Source organism: Pogoniulus pusillus, chromosome 15, assembly GCF_015220805.1.
Source record: "Pogoniulus pusillus isolate bPogPus1 chromosome 15, bPogPus1.pri, whole genome shotgun sequence".
Lineage (NCBI taxonomy): Eukaryota > Metazoa > Chordata > Aves > Piciformes > Lybiidae > Pogoniulus > Pogoniulus pusillus.
The window spans coordinates 19,567,713-19,581,074 of record NC_087278.1 but is presented as its reverse complement, the minus strand read 5'-3'; the positions used below and the strand labels follow the sequence as shown (position 1 = coordinate 19,581,074).

Below are 13,362 nucleotides of genomic sequence, written 5' to 3'. Positions count from 1 at the left end.
TCTATGTCAGCACAGAAATTGCTTATCTGAGCCATGATGCAGAATAAGTTACTTGAACTGTCTCTATTGAGGGAGTTAAACCAAAGGCATTGAAGCAGTCATTAATGACAGCCACACTGTCCCCAGAGAAGGTATCCTCAGCTTGGAGTAGTACCAGAAAGTTCTCTTTGGAAGAGTTACCTCTACAATCTCCTCTTTCATGACAGAAAGTTCACTGTTGTTCCTTGCCATGAATTCATACTTGCACTTGGCATATTTCTTGCTCTGTGCTTTGCTGTGTGCCTCGTAGTTCCTGCAAAGCAAAAGCCAGGGGGCAAATAAAAGACAGCCAAAATGCCTTCTCCCAACAGCCTGCAACACCTTCAAGCAAAAAAATAAACCCCACCCCACCACAACCTGATGCCAGTGGAGTTCCTAACACACAGAGTGAAGTGCCAAAGGAAACGACAAAGAGGTGCCTGACCTCAAGAGCTTGCAGCCTTTACTGGCTCACTGCTTGCAAGAGGTGTGCTGGTCTGAGCCTAGCTGGGATGTTTTGCTGAGAGGGATTAGATGCTAGGCTGTGAGAAGGGAACAGTGGTGCTGGCTGCTGCACTCAGAGGCTTGCTGAGATGCATCAGAACAAGAACACACACATAGATAAGGGAGCTGCTCTCTGGCTCTGGCTGCCTCCCTTCTCTCCCTAACCTGCTGTCTGTGTGACTAATCCTTCTGCTTCCTAACCCCCCATGCCCATTCTCCAAACTCACCTTGAACATAAGGCAAAGTCTGGGGTAAGGTAGAGGGGTGGGAAGGAGGTGGAAGGGTGGTTGGGAGCCCCTGCTGGGGACTCTGGTTGCTGGCAGGGCTGCTGTGTTTCTCTATCACCTTTAACTTGTCTGTAGCTGTGTATATTGTAACTCTCTGCTTCTCTGCTGTGCTGAGCCGTGAATATAAAGCTTCATTCCTCAATTTCCAGCTGGCTGAGCCTAATCTGGGTGATTTAAGTGTGGGGTGGGGGCAGGTAGCACCCAAACCATCACAAGAGGTCTGACAACAACCTGTGCCATTGCTTTCAAGCAAACACACAGACTAGATCGAGTCTGGTAGGTCAAACAATCATTTGCTGCATAAACAAACTGCTCTACTTAGTCCATCCCTGAGACCTTCTGCTTTGTGTGAAGCTCTTGTTTCAACAACAGAATACATTTTACACATTTCATTTCTTTTTCCAGATGTTTTTCCTCTCCCCCCACCTCCACCCCACTGGAATGAACCTTTAAAGCAATGCTCACCTAGATGAGTTTTCTCAGTTGCCTGCAAAATCTCAACTCCTAATAATCTCAAGCCTACTGTTTCAATTCAAACATTAAAACCAGCTCTTGGCAACCACAGACAAGGTTCATTCACCAGGTTTAACTTTGTGCCTTTCTTTTTCTCCCAGGATGAAAGGCCTATTCACAAGGCCTTTGGGCAAGAAGCTCCTGGCTGCTTGGAGGAAGGGTCTCTTCATGTTGAGAAGCAACCCCCCCATCCCCCACCCCCAGCACCCTCAAAACAGGTCTAAAAGAAACAGGAACTGCAAATTACACCCAACAACCAAAATCCACACCAGGTAGTAAAGTCTGACTCAAAACCCAATCCAGCTAGAGAATGGAACCACGAAGCAAGCAATGGTTTGGAATGTTGGCTACAACCCCACGGCACAGGGATACGGATGAAGATGGTTGCTGGTGTGGCTGCTGCGTGACCCTGGATCCCAGGGGTGCCTGAGCAATCCAGCTCCAGTTAGCTGGAGCTACTGCATGGCTGTGGAGAACTGTCTCACTTGAGGTGAAGAGCAGAACAAAGGGAGAGTTGTGTTTAGATTGAAGGATGATTTCCAAAGAGGGACGAACCAGCAGAGGTGTTTGAAGAGCAAGCGGACCCCCCACAGGATGAACCCCAGCCTGGGGGAAGGCTGCAAAGTGGAATCTCAATTTTTTGCTTCCACCCACTCAAAGTTTAATCATCTTTGACCTCCTTTTGAACTTACTGTCTTAGAAATATGGCTACTAATACACTTCTGGAGGAATTTTTGCTCTTAGGTTTCCTGTCCAAACTCATTTCACTGCCTGTGTCTTTCTATCTCGTCCTCACCCAACTGTCCTGATCCCTTAACAAGAGACAAACCAAAACAACCATGACTCAAAAAGAATTGGTTGAAATTCACTTTCACTCCACTCTGTTGCAATCACAGAATTAACCAGGTGGGAAAAGACCCTTTGAGATCACAGAATCATTGCACCAACCAGGTTGGAAGAGACCTCCAAGCTCAGTCAGTCCAACCTAGCACCCAGCCCTGTCCAATCAACCAGACCATGGCACTAAGTGCCTCATCCAGGCTGTTTTTGAACACCTCCAGTCCAACCTAACACCTTCTAATCAACTATACCATGCACTAAGTGTCTCATTCAATCTCCAGGGATGGGGACTCCACCACCACCACCCTGGGCAGACCATTCCAACGCCAATCTGTGCTCCACAACCTCTCTGGAGGTGCTCAAGGTCAGGTTGGGTGAGGCCCTTAAGCAACCTGTTCTAGTGGGAGGTGTCCCTGCCTATGGCAGGGAGTTGGACCTGGATGATCCTTCAGGTCCCTTCCAACCTAAACCATTCTATGATTCTGTGACTATTTCTGCTGCTGTTGTGAGGAATGAAGCCAAAGCTCAGGAAAAAGAGTGGAGTCTTCAGCCTGCATGCCACATGGGGAATGATTTGCAGGCAGAGTAACAACAGAATCCTTTAAAACACAACTCACACCCAGGGCTTTATGCAAAGCTGTTCAACAACTTCATCTTAACCAGTTAAAACACACCAGGGAAGATAGGGCTGAGTTTAAGCCAAAATAGTGCTCCTAAGCTCTACACAGGATATGGTCTGGCATGGGGGAGGCAGCTCCAACACTGCTTTAGAAACTTGCTTCTGCTGGTCTAAATTCTGCCCCACAGACCAGGCTGAGACTCTAAGGATCACTGCATTTGATCTTGTCGAGCTTCAGGCTCAAATAAAAGAGGATGTGCAAAAAGGCACTGGTTGCCAGCCAAACTCTTCACAGCATTTCCTGCTGTCTTGGGAAGAAAGTGGGAGAAACAAGGAGTTGCTATTCTCAAAGTGGGTATTTATGCAGCAGCCCAGAAACCAAAAAGCAGGAGACTGCAGAGCACTGAGTGAGCCACTGAAGAAATCAAACCACCGCTCAAAAGCAGGACAGCTGGACCTGAGAGCAGAATTCTCATTCTCTCTAGCTCTAAAAAGAGCAGAGCATGATTTAAGAAGATGAAACAAAGCAGACATAAAATTTGAGCCCAAATAGCAGGATTCTGTGTTCTCAACCAGGGTCCATCATTTTGGACCAGAGCCTTGAGCCAGCAGCACAGGCAAGCAGAGAAATGACCCCGCAGGAGCTTTAACCATGCGCCTCGGGGAAGCAGATGCAGAGTGCCCACTGCTAACCCGGGATGGCTTGCTCACAGAAACAATCATCTGCTCCAGACACAGCCAGAGGTAATCACAGACCCACCCCCCCCAACAGCAGTCAGTGGGGACAGTTATCCACAGCACCACGCACGCCGTTGATTCAGTGTTACCTATCTACATGGCGGCTAACAGTTTGCTTAAAGGCAGCCACCGCCGCCCCCTGGTCCAGCAGAGGCCCTCTTTTGTACACTGTGTTACTGAATGCATACCCATCGGAGGGAGGGTAGTCGGGAACACTGGGAGGCTGCAAGACAAAAGAGAGAAACAAAGCCACAAAGTGGATTAGTGTCAGCAGCAACACTGCCCAGGTGGCTTCAGCCCTCCTCAAAGCATCCCGCGCGCATCCTGCATCCCCGGGATGCTCCTGCTGCTGCCATGAAAAGTTAATGACCTCTGCGTTTCAAACAGAGAAACAGGCAGATCAAAAGGAGCAGGAGAAAGGAATTTCTACCCTAAGTCATCTCACTGCATCAATACTGCACTGGGTTATTCTTCAGACAAACAGGTCTCTGGGGTGAGATGCTCCGAGGACTGCAGCAGCTCTGCTCTGAGGACAGGCTGAGAGAGTTGGGGCTGTGCAGCTTGGAGAAGAGAAGGCTTCCAGGAGAGCTTGGAGTGGCCTTCCAGTGTCTGAAGGGGGCTGCAGGAAGGCTGGGGAGGGACTACTGACAAGGTCTTGTAATGACAGGATGAGGAGGAATGGGTTTGAAGTGGCAGAGGGGTGTTAGGGAAGGGTTCTTTGCAGTGAGGGTGGTGAGACACTGGCACAGGTTGCCCAGGGAGGCTGTGGAGCACAGAATCACCCAAGGTGATCAGAGATCAGAGATCACCTTGGGTGATTCTGTGCTCCACAGCCTCCCTGGAGGTGCTCAAAGCCAGGCTGAATGAGGCCCTGAGCAACCTGTTCTAGTGGGAGGTGTCCCTGCCTATGGCAGGGGGTTGGAACTGGATGATCCTCGAGGTCCTTTCCAACCTAACCCATTCTGTGATTCTACATTCAAGGCTTTAGAAAATGATACTTAAAACAGTTATCCTTAAAGAAAAAAAAAACAACACCCCACCAAATTAAATCCAGCAATGCAACTCAGCTTCTAGTACAAGAAATGATTCCACCACCCTTCCCCAAAAGAAAAACAAGCTAACCAGTTTGCTTCTGAAGCTCCACAGTTTAGGTCTTCTCTTTAAACCACCATCCAGCTGAAAAATCATCAGAAGCTGCCAAATCTCTAATCTTGGGTTTGGAGCTTTGCTTATTTATTTCTTTCCTTCTTTTTTGTTTGTTTGTTTGGGGTTTTTTTTTGGTGTGGTTTTTTGGGTTTTGGGGTTTTGTTGTGTGGTTTTTGGGCTACAGAAAATCCGTGCACCTCATTTCTGCCTCGAAGTATCTCACCCAAGCACCCAGAGACACTCATCTACAGGGCTAAAAATCACAGTTCTCATGAGGAGCAACTTCCAGTGCCCTTTGCCAGATGGCAGAGCGGTCCCTAGCCTGCAGGGAGGGCAGCCACGTGAACTCCCTCCCCATCCTTAGAGCAGCACAGCTCTTGACATGCAGCCTGGCTCCTCAGGAGAGCAGTGTCACCCTGCAGTGTCACCCTGCAGTGTCACCAGGCCAATTAGCGGCAAGAGATGAACACTGAAATCCTCATCTGATTTTTCCAGCACTCTTCATTAGGGAAGTTATTAGAGAAGCCTTAGGAAAGAACAATTCTTCTGCCATCACCTACTCCAGGGTGCTCCTGTTTGCTGTGGACAAAAAGCATTTTGCACTGGTGCAGCTTTTTCCAGCTGAGCACCTACAGCAGTTCACAGCTATTAAGCAGCTCAGCGCCGTTCGCCCTAGGGATGTGCTGAGGAGGCAGCGGTGCGAGGGAGCCAAGGGATGGAAGTCAAACAACTTGCCCAAGGCCAAAAGAGAATTCAGCAAGAGTCATGAATCTAAGGCCTGGCATCCCAGGTGCCAGGCACACAAACATCTTCAGTGAACTGGGATAGAGGTTTCTGGGGTTTATGTCTTTTGGCTAAGTTGGCACCAAACTACCAAACCAACATTGCTGCCATGAAAAATTAAATCAACTCCCTTGAACAAGCATCTGAAAGTTTTGGGGGGCTGGGCTGGAAGAAATGGAATGAAATTCAACAAGGGCAAGGGTAGCTTCTTGCCCCTGGGAAAAAACAGCCCCAGGGATCAGGATAGGTTGGGGACTGACCTGTCGGAAGGCAGCAAAGGGAAGAAGGATTTGGGGGTCCTGGTGGGTGAGAGATTGACCATGAGCCAGCAATGTGCTCTGGTGGACAGGAGGGACAATGCCTTTCAGGGGTGGATCAGAAGGGCTGTGGCTAGTAGGTCGAGAGAGGTTCTCCTGCCTCTCTGCTCTGCCCTGCTGAGGCCACATCTGGAGCACTCTGTCCAGTTCTGGGCCCCCCAGTTCAAGAGGGACATAGAACTGCTGGAGAGAGTCCAGCACAGAGACACAAAGATGCTGAAGGGAATGGAACAGCTCTGTTAGGAGGAGAGCCTGAGGGAGCTGGGGCTGTGCTGCTGGCAGAGGAGGAGCTGAGAGGTGACCTCAGCAGTGGTTATCAATGTGTGCAGGTGAGTGGCAGGAGGCTGCAGCCAGGCTCTGCTGGGTGATGCCCAGTGCCAGCACAAGGGGCAGTGGTGGAAGCTGGGGCACAGGAAGTTTCATTTAAACATCAGGGGGAATTTCTTCCCTGTGAGGGTGACAGAACCCTGGAACAGGCTCCCCAGGAGATATTCCAAACCTGCCTGGATGTGTTCCTGTGTGATCTGCTCTAGGAGATCCTGCTCTGGCAGGGACTGGACTGGATGAGTTTTTAGAGGTCCCTCCCAGCCCTGAGCAGTTCTACGATTCAGCAAAGGCCTTTGCAGGTGCCCTACCTCAGTTGACAGTCTCTTCATCTCTTGCTTCCGTTGTTGCTCTGCAACGTTTGCCACAGACTCAGCCAGGTGATTGAGCTCCTGCTCCTTGGGAGCTCCCAGGAAGTTCAGCAAAGGAGGCTCCCACCCGTTGCGGAAACGCGGGACGTAGGGGGGGATGAAATGGTCCTTGGGCCAGTCCGCTCTGCATGGGAAGGCAGAGACCTGTGTCAGGGGCCACACAAACACTGCCTTCAGAGGCTCCCTAAGTCTTTGTTAGTGTGGAGGAGAGGCTGGGATTACAGTAACAGCCACAACTGGCAGGAAACACTTACTGACAGCTACACCTCCCTGCTGCGCCCTGCAGAGAGGAACTGTTCCTGCTGTAAGCACTTGCCAGTGGGAAAACACTGCCTTGTAGCAAAGGATAAGTGATGGAAGGATCACCATGAGCAAAGGATGAGTGATGGAAGGATCAGCATGAGCAAAAGGATGAGTGATGGAAGGATCACCATGAGCAAAGGATGAGTGATGGAAGGATCACCATGAGCAAAAGGATGAGCAATGGAAGGAGCAGGATGAGCAAAAGGATGAGTGATGGAAGGATCAGCATGAGCAAAAGGATGAGCAATGGAAGGAGCAGGATGAGCAAAAGGATGAGTGATGGAAGGATCAGCATGAGCAAAACGATGAGCAATGGAAGGAGCAGGATGAGCAAAAGGATGAGCAATGGAAGGAGCAGGATGAGCAAAAGGATGAGTGATGGAAGGATCAGCATAAGCAAAAGGATGAGTGATGGAAGGATCACCATGAGCAAAAGGATGATTGATGGAAGGATCACCATGAGCAAAAGGATGAGTGATGGAAGGATCAGCATAAGCAAAAGGATGAGTGATGGAAGGATCACCATGAGCAAAAGGATGATTGATGGAAGGATCACCATGAGCAAAAGGATGAGCGATGGAAGGATCAGCATGAGCAAAAGGATGAGTGATGGAAGGATCAGCATGAGCAAAAGGATGAGTGATGGAAGGATCAGCATAAGCAAAAGGATGAGTGATGGAAGGATCAGCATGAGCAAAAGGATGAGTGATGGAAGGATCAGCATGAGCAAAAGGATGAGCAATGGAAGGATCAGCATGAGCAAAAGGATGAGTGATGGAAGGATCAGCATGAGCAAAAGGATGAGTGATGGAAGGATCACCATGAGCAAATCTACAACTTGGTTTAACTGTTAGATGGGGAAACTACTGCAATGCTCTGTTTGTGTTAAAGCACCAGAGAGAGACTGCAGAGCAACAGCTGCTCTCTAAGAAGGTCTGAGAGCAGGTATGAAGCATGCAAGCTTAAGGGGCCTGAGCAGCCCAGGCTGGATGGGGCTCTGGGCAGCCTGATCTAGGGTAGGGTGCCCCTGCCCATAGCAGGGGGCTTGCAACTAGATGATCCTTGTGGTCCCTTCCAACCCTGGCTGATTCTATGACTCTGTGAGCTATACCTAGAAGAACAAGTGAAACAACAGCTTGACAGAGTCCCCAGGTCTGTGCTCCAAGGCACAGGAATTATCACCAGTTGCTGTTTTCTAGTCCAGACTGACCTTCTGAAAGCACTGTTTTCAGAGCTCCCCTGGCATTCCCTATTCATAACACATTCTCTGGCAGCAGTGATGCACATTACAGCCCTTCCAACGGGCTTGATGCTGACACTGCTCAAACCCAATGCTCCAGTCACAGGAGCTGCAGGAGCAGTCAGTAATTACCAGCCCATTAGCAGGCCTGAGCTGGGGCACCGACCCTTGAGTTGTATCATTCACCTCTGCTGCTGCACAATCTCACAGTGTACCTCTGGACATGGAGATCAATCATTACTTCTAATCTCCGTGGGTCAAGCAGCTCTATAAGTGCTTCATTCTTCACTGCCCAACACAAGCTGCTTCTCTTTCCATTAAATGCTTTTCAGGATGCTGATGGTAGTTCCCAAGAAGCTCATTATTTCACCCAAGGATCCACACTTGCCCTGCATGAGGCTCAAGTGCTGCAAGGCAATTTCCACAGCAGGCTGCTCTGAAGCCAGCAGAGCCTGAAGCAGGTCAAGGCAAGTGGATGGTGCATTGCTGGGTAAGCTCTGGCAAACAGGAGGAGTTGTAACTCCTCTTTCCAGCTCATGCTGTAGCAGCAGACCAAAGGATGGGCCCAAAGGATTAATTCAAACGTGCCTGGTCCTCCAGCAGAATGAGAGCAGGGAAGGGAAGGACCCTGCTCTGAGGAGGTTTGTCACTCCATGCTCTAGGGCTTCCCCTGCAGCCTTACCAGCAAAACACTCCACTGCTTTTTAACCAATTGACTAATAAGAGAAATCCACTTGGTAAGGCTTCTGTTCCAATTTGAAACCTAAGCCCAGGCATAAATAACCACAAAATACACAATATGCTTCCAGCTCAAGTGACTGCAGCCTTCACCAAATGCCACTTTTTCTGCCAGAGATGGAGTTAAAAGCACTTTGCTCACTTAAGCTTTTTATTTTGCATCTCCTATTTACCTAAGGACTTTCAAACTATGTATTTATTGTATGTACATTATGTATTATAGAGAAAATCTATGTGTTATGTAACTATATCTTCAGTTTGGAGAGGAGAAGGCTGGGAGGGGAATCTCATCAATGTCTATAAACATCTGAGGGCTGGAGGTCAGGAAGGAAGGGACAGGGACAGGCTCTGCTCACTTGTGCCCTGGGATAGGACAAGGGGCAATGGATGGAAACTCCAGCACAGGAAGTTCCACATCAATATGAGGAAAAATATCTTTACTGTGAGGGTCACAGAGCACTGGCACAGGCTGCCCAGAGAGGTTGTGGAGTCTCCTTGTCTGGAGACTTTCAAGCCCCATCTGGATGTGTTCCTGTGCCACCTGTACCTGCGACCAGGCAAGCAGCAACAGAAGAAGGGGACAGAGTCGCAAGTTGTGCCAGGGGAGGTCTAGGCTGGATGTTAGGAGGAAGTTGTTGTCAGAGAGAGTGATTGGCATTGGAATGGGCTGCCCAGGGAGGTGGTGGAGTTGCCATCCCTGGAGGTGTTGCAGCCAAGCCTGGCTGGTGCACTTAGTGCCGTGGTCTGGTTGATTGGCCAGGGCTGGGTGCTAGGTTGGACTGGCTGAGCTTGGAGGTCTCTTCCAACCTGGTTCAATTCTATGACCTGTGCTAGATTCTCTGGTCCTGCTCTGGCAAGGGATGTTTGGACTTACTGATCTCTGGGGGTCTCTCCAACCTAAAGCTGTTCTGCGATCCTGTGAGCTATTTCAAAAACCAAAAATGCACAAAAGAGTTCATTTTTAGCTAAACCTAACCATAATAATGAATCCATTAAATGCAGTGTAAAAGATATGCTCACAATAAAGGATATGCTCTGCTGAGACCCCACCTGGAGTACTGCAGCCAGTTCTGCAGCCCCTATTACAAGAGAGACGTGGATGTGCTGGAGCATGTCCAGAGCAGGGCCAGGAGGATGCTCAGAGGCTGCAGCAGCTCTGCTGTGAGCACAGACTGAAAGAGTTGGGGCTGTGCAGGCTGCAGCAGAGGAGGCTCCCAGGTGACTTTCTTGTGTCAGAGAGTGCCAGGAGTGGGGGGAATGGAGCAAAGCTGGAGGTGGGGAGAGTGACGCTAGAGGTGAGGAGGAAGTTGTTGAGCATGAAAGTGGTGAGAGGCTGGAATGGGTTGCCCAGGGAGGTGGGTGAGGCCCCACGGCTGGAGGTGTTTAAGGCCAGGCTGGCTGAGGCTGTGGGCAGCCTGCTCTAGGGTAGGGTGTCCCTGGGCATGGCAGGGGGGTTGCAATTAGAAGATCCTTGTGGTTCCTTCCACCCCTGAGTGATTCTAGGACTCTATGATTCCATACCATGGTTTGGGCCAATGAACAGTGTTTAAAATGCAGAAGCATTTTCTCCACAGCATGATGATGCTTTTGCAGCAGTCAAGCCATGGTGAATCTTTTGCCTTTCATAAGGACTGGAAATTGAAAACAGAAATCTCTATCATGCTACTCAATACGTTGTCACTTTTTACTGCAGCCTCTTCAAATTGACTTTTAGTGAAGCCCACATGGCTGGGCTGGGAAAATAATGGTGAAGAAAAGGCAGGGACATGCAAAAGGACAGCTCAGAAAGAAATGCTGCAGGAGGTTCTATCAGGAGATTCCTGATGCTGTGAACAGAACAAACACCTCTGACTGCGTTTTCTCTCCCCCCGAGACCCCTCAAATCAAACCACACTCAAAGCCCTCTGAGGCTCAAAGATTCCCCCTTGAAAAGCTTCAAAGGGCAAAGCTTTTGAAGAGCCAAAACCCTAACAAAGGAATTTGGAGTTTACTGAGGGGAGGACAGTCTAGTTAAGCTCACGTTGATAAACCGAAGTTCAGAGATCAGGTCTGAAGTAGGCAAAGGCTTTTTCTCACCTGGCTTTGGTCCATGTGTCACCCAGTGACATCCATAACTGTCCCTCCTCACTGGTGACAGTGTACCTCAGAAAGTCTATGGTATCTTTTGTTAAGAGGGGGCTGAGTACTGTACCAGCAAGCTCTGGACCACCTGTTGTCTGGACCACCTAAAGCCAGGGATGCAAATAACACCAGGAATAAACACAGGGTCATGATGTGAACAGAAGTTATTACTCATTATTCAACAACCCCACCCCCACCACCTCCCCCAAAAACATGCTTCCATGTTTCCATCTTTCTTAACCCAGTTAACCACGTTTCTTAATGTCCTGGAGACAACTAAAGCACTGATTGCAGGTGAACTGATGTTGGTTGACTGTGAGCCAGCAATGTGAGCTCATGGCCAGGAGGGTCCTGTTGGAAGGCAGTGAAGGGAAGAAGGATTTGGGGGTGCTGGTGGATAGGAGGTTGACCATGAGCCAGCAATGTGCTCTGGTGGACAGGAGGGGCAATGCCATTCAGGGGTGGATTAGAAGGGCTGTGGTTAGTAGCCTGAGTGAGGGTCTCCTGCCTCTCTGCTCTGCCCTGCTGAGGCCACATCTGGAGTACTGTGTCCAGTTCTGGGCCCCCCAGTTCAAGGGGGACATAGAACTGCTGGAGAGAGTGCAGCACAGAGCCACAAAGATGCTGAAGGGAATGGAACAGCTCTGTTAGGAGGAGAGCCTAAGGGAGCTGGGGCTGTGCTGCTGGCAGAGGAGGAGCTGAGAGGTGACCTCAGCAATGGTTATTAATGTGTGCAGGTGAGTGGCAGGAGGCTGGAGCCAGGCTCTGCTGGGTGATGCCCAGTGCCAGCACAAGGGGCAGTGGTGGAAGCTGAGGCACAGAAGTTTCATTTAAACAGGAGGATTTTTTTTTCCCTGTGAGGGTGACAGAGCCCTGGAACAGGCTGCCCAGGGAGGCTGTGGAGTCTCCCTCTCTGGAGATATTCAAGAACCATCTGATGCATTCCTGTGTGATCTGCTCTGGGTGATCCTGCTCTGGCAGGGGTTGGACTGGATGAGCTTTGGAGATCCCTCCCAGCCCCTGACATTCTGTGATTCTGGTCATCAAATATTTTACACTTAGATCCAATTTTGGCAGTGTTGGTTTTGTTCTACTGATCAAAACCACATCCACTTCCCTGAGATGTATGCTTATGCTGCCAGCTCTCCTCCTGCATTGTATAAGGCATCTCAGTGTTGTGTTAATTAAAAGTTATGATGGCAAACTGTAACACAGAAAGCTAAAGATGGCTTAAATAAACACAGCTTAGATGGGAACATAGGCAGGAAAGTCTCAGAATGCTCTTCTGAAGAGAATTTCATCCTGAGGAACACATTTCCCCTCAGTTATTTTCCAAGGACACAACATTTCCATCTTGTTATCCTTGAAAAGGTTACAGAGCACATAAATGCAAGACTTAGTGCCATGCTCTGGTTGATTAGATACAGCTGGGTGATAGGATGGGCTGGATGAGCTTGGAGGTCTCTTCCAACCTGTTTGATTCTATGATTCCATTCTATGTCTGAGTGGTACAGACCCTACTGTCTGCATTGGGCATTTCCAAATACATGATATAAAATCAGAAGGGCTACAGTCCTGCAAGCTGCTGGGCAAGAAACACTGGAAATCCAGCTCTTCTGCCTGTGACACACCTCTCCAACAGCACCCAACATCTAAAACATGGAGGTGTTCTGTAAAAGCCTGGCTGGGGCACTTAGTGCCATGGTCTGGTTGACTGGCCAGGGCTGGGTGCTAGGTTGGACTGGATGAGCTTGGAGGTCTCTTCCAACCTGCCTGATTCTATGACTGGCCAGGGCTGGGTGCTAGGTTGGACTGGATGAGCTTGGAGGTCTCTTCCAACCTGGTTGATTCTATGACTGGCCAGGGCTGGGTGCTAGGTTGCACTGGATGAGCTTGGAGCTCTCTTCCAACCTGACTGATTCTATGATTCTTACTTCTGCAGGAAAACTTGGAGGAGCATTATAAAACCTTACCATATGTAGTGGGGTAAAGAGAAAATGAACCAGTTCAGCTGCACTAGGATTCTGGATATGGAACTTCAATTTGGCCTGGAGGAAAGACAAAAATGGCACATTTTAACAAACAGTTAACTTTGACAGCACCAAATCCTGGCCTGAGGAAGGCCAGCCCTGCTCTAGGTCCAGCCAAGCCCAGGGCTTTATCTGCTCAGTGTAAGGGTTCATTCATCCAACTGCTTTTGCATTCCTGTACATCTCTAGCACCTACTGTGCAAAAAAAAAAGAGCAGAACTTCCACAATGGAAAAGTTTCTTTATGAGCACACATCTCCCTTGGAAATTTGCCATCTCTTAGCTTCATTTCTATTCTGTAGTTGCTTTTCAAAAGGAAAATTGAGCAACTCCTCTCTGCTTGCTTTTCCCACTCATCCTCATAACTGTTCACAGATTTATTACATTCTTCCTCTGTTTGCTCTTTTCCAGGCTAAAGCAGTTCCTTGGAACATTCTGATCCTCCCTGTAACTTCTTCAGTTTTGCTACAG

General features: G+C 49.1%; 1 protein-coding gene across 14 annotated transcripts in view; it reads right to left on the bottom strand.

Moving 5' to 3' along the window:
* Nucleotides 1-13,362, bottom strand: part of EPS8 (EGFR pathway substrate 8, signaling adaptor) — a 149,422-nt gene that overhangs the window by 25,170 nt on the left and 110,890 nt on the right. For 13 of the 14 annotated variants that reach the window (XM_064155604.1, XM_064155603.1, XM_064155607.1 and 10 more), the window contains 5 exons: nt 12,836-12,910; nt 10,818-10,966; nt 6,401-6,584; nt 3,609-3,742; nt 181-292 (listed from right to left, as the gene is read on the bottom strand). In XM_064155604.1, coding sequence (XP_064011674.1) covers nt 181-292; nt 3,609-3,742; nt 6,401-6,584; nt 10,818-10,966; nt 12,836-12,910 — 654 coding nt within the window. The remainder of the gene's footprint in view (nt 1-180; nt 293-3,608; nt 3,743-6,400; nt 6,585-10,817; nt 10,967-12,835; nt 12,911-13,362) is intronic. The other variant, XM_064155613.1, reaches the window with a different exon arrangement.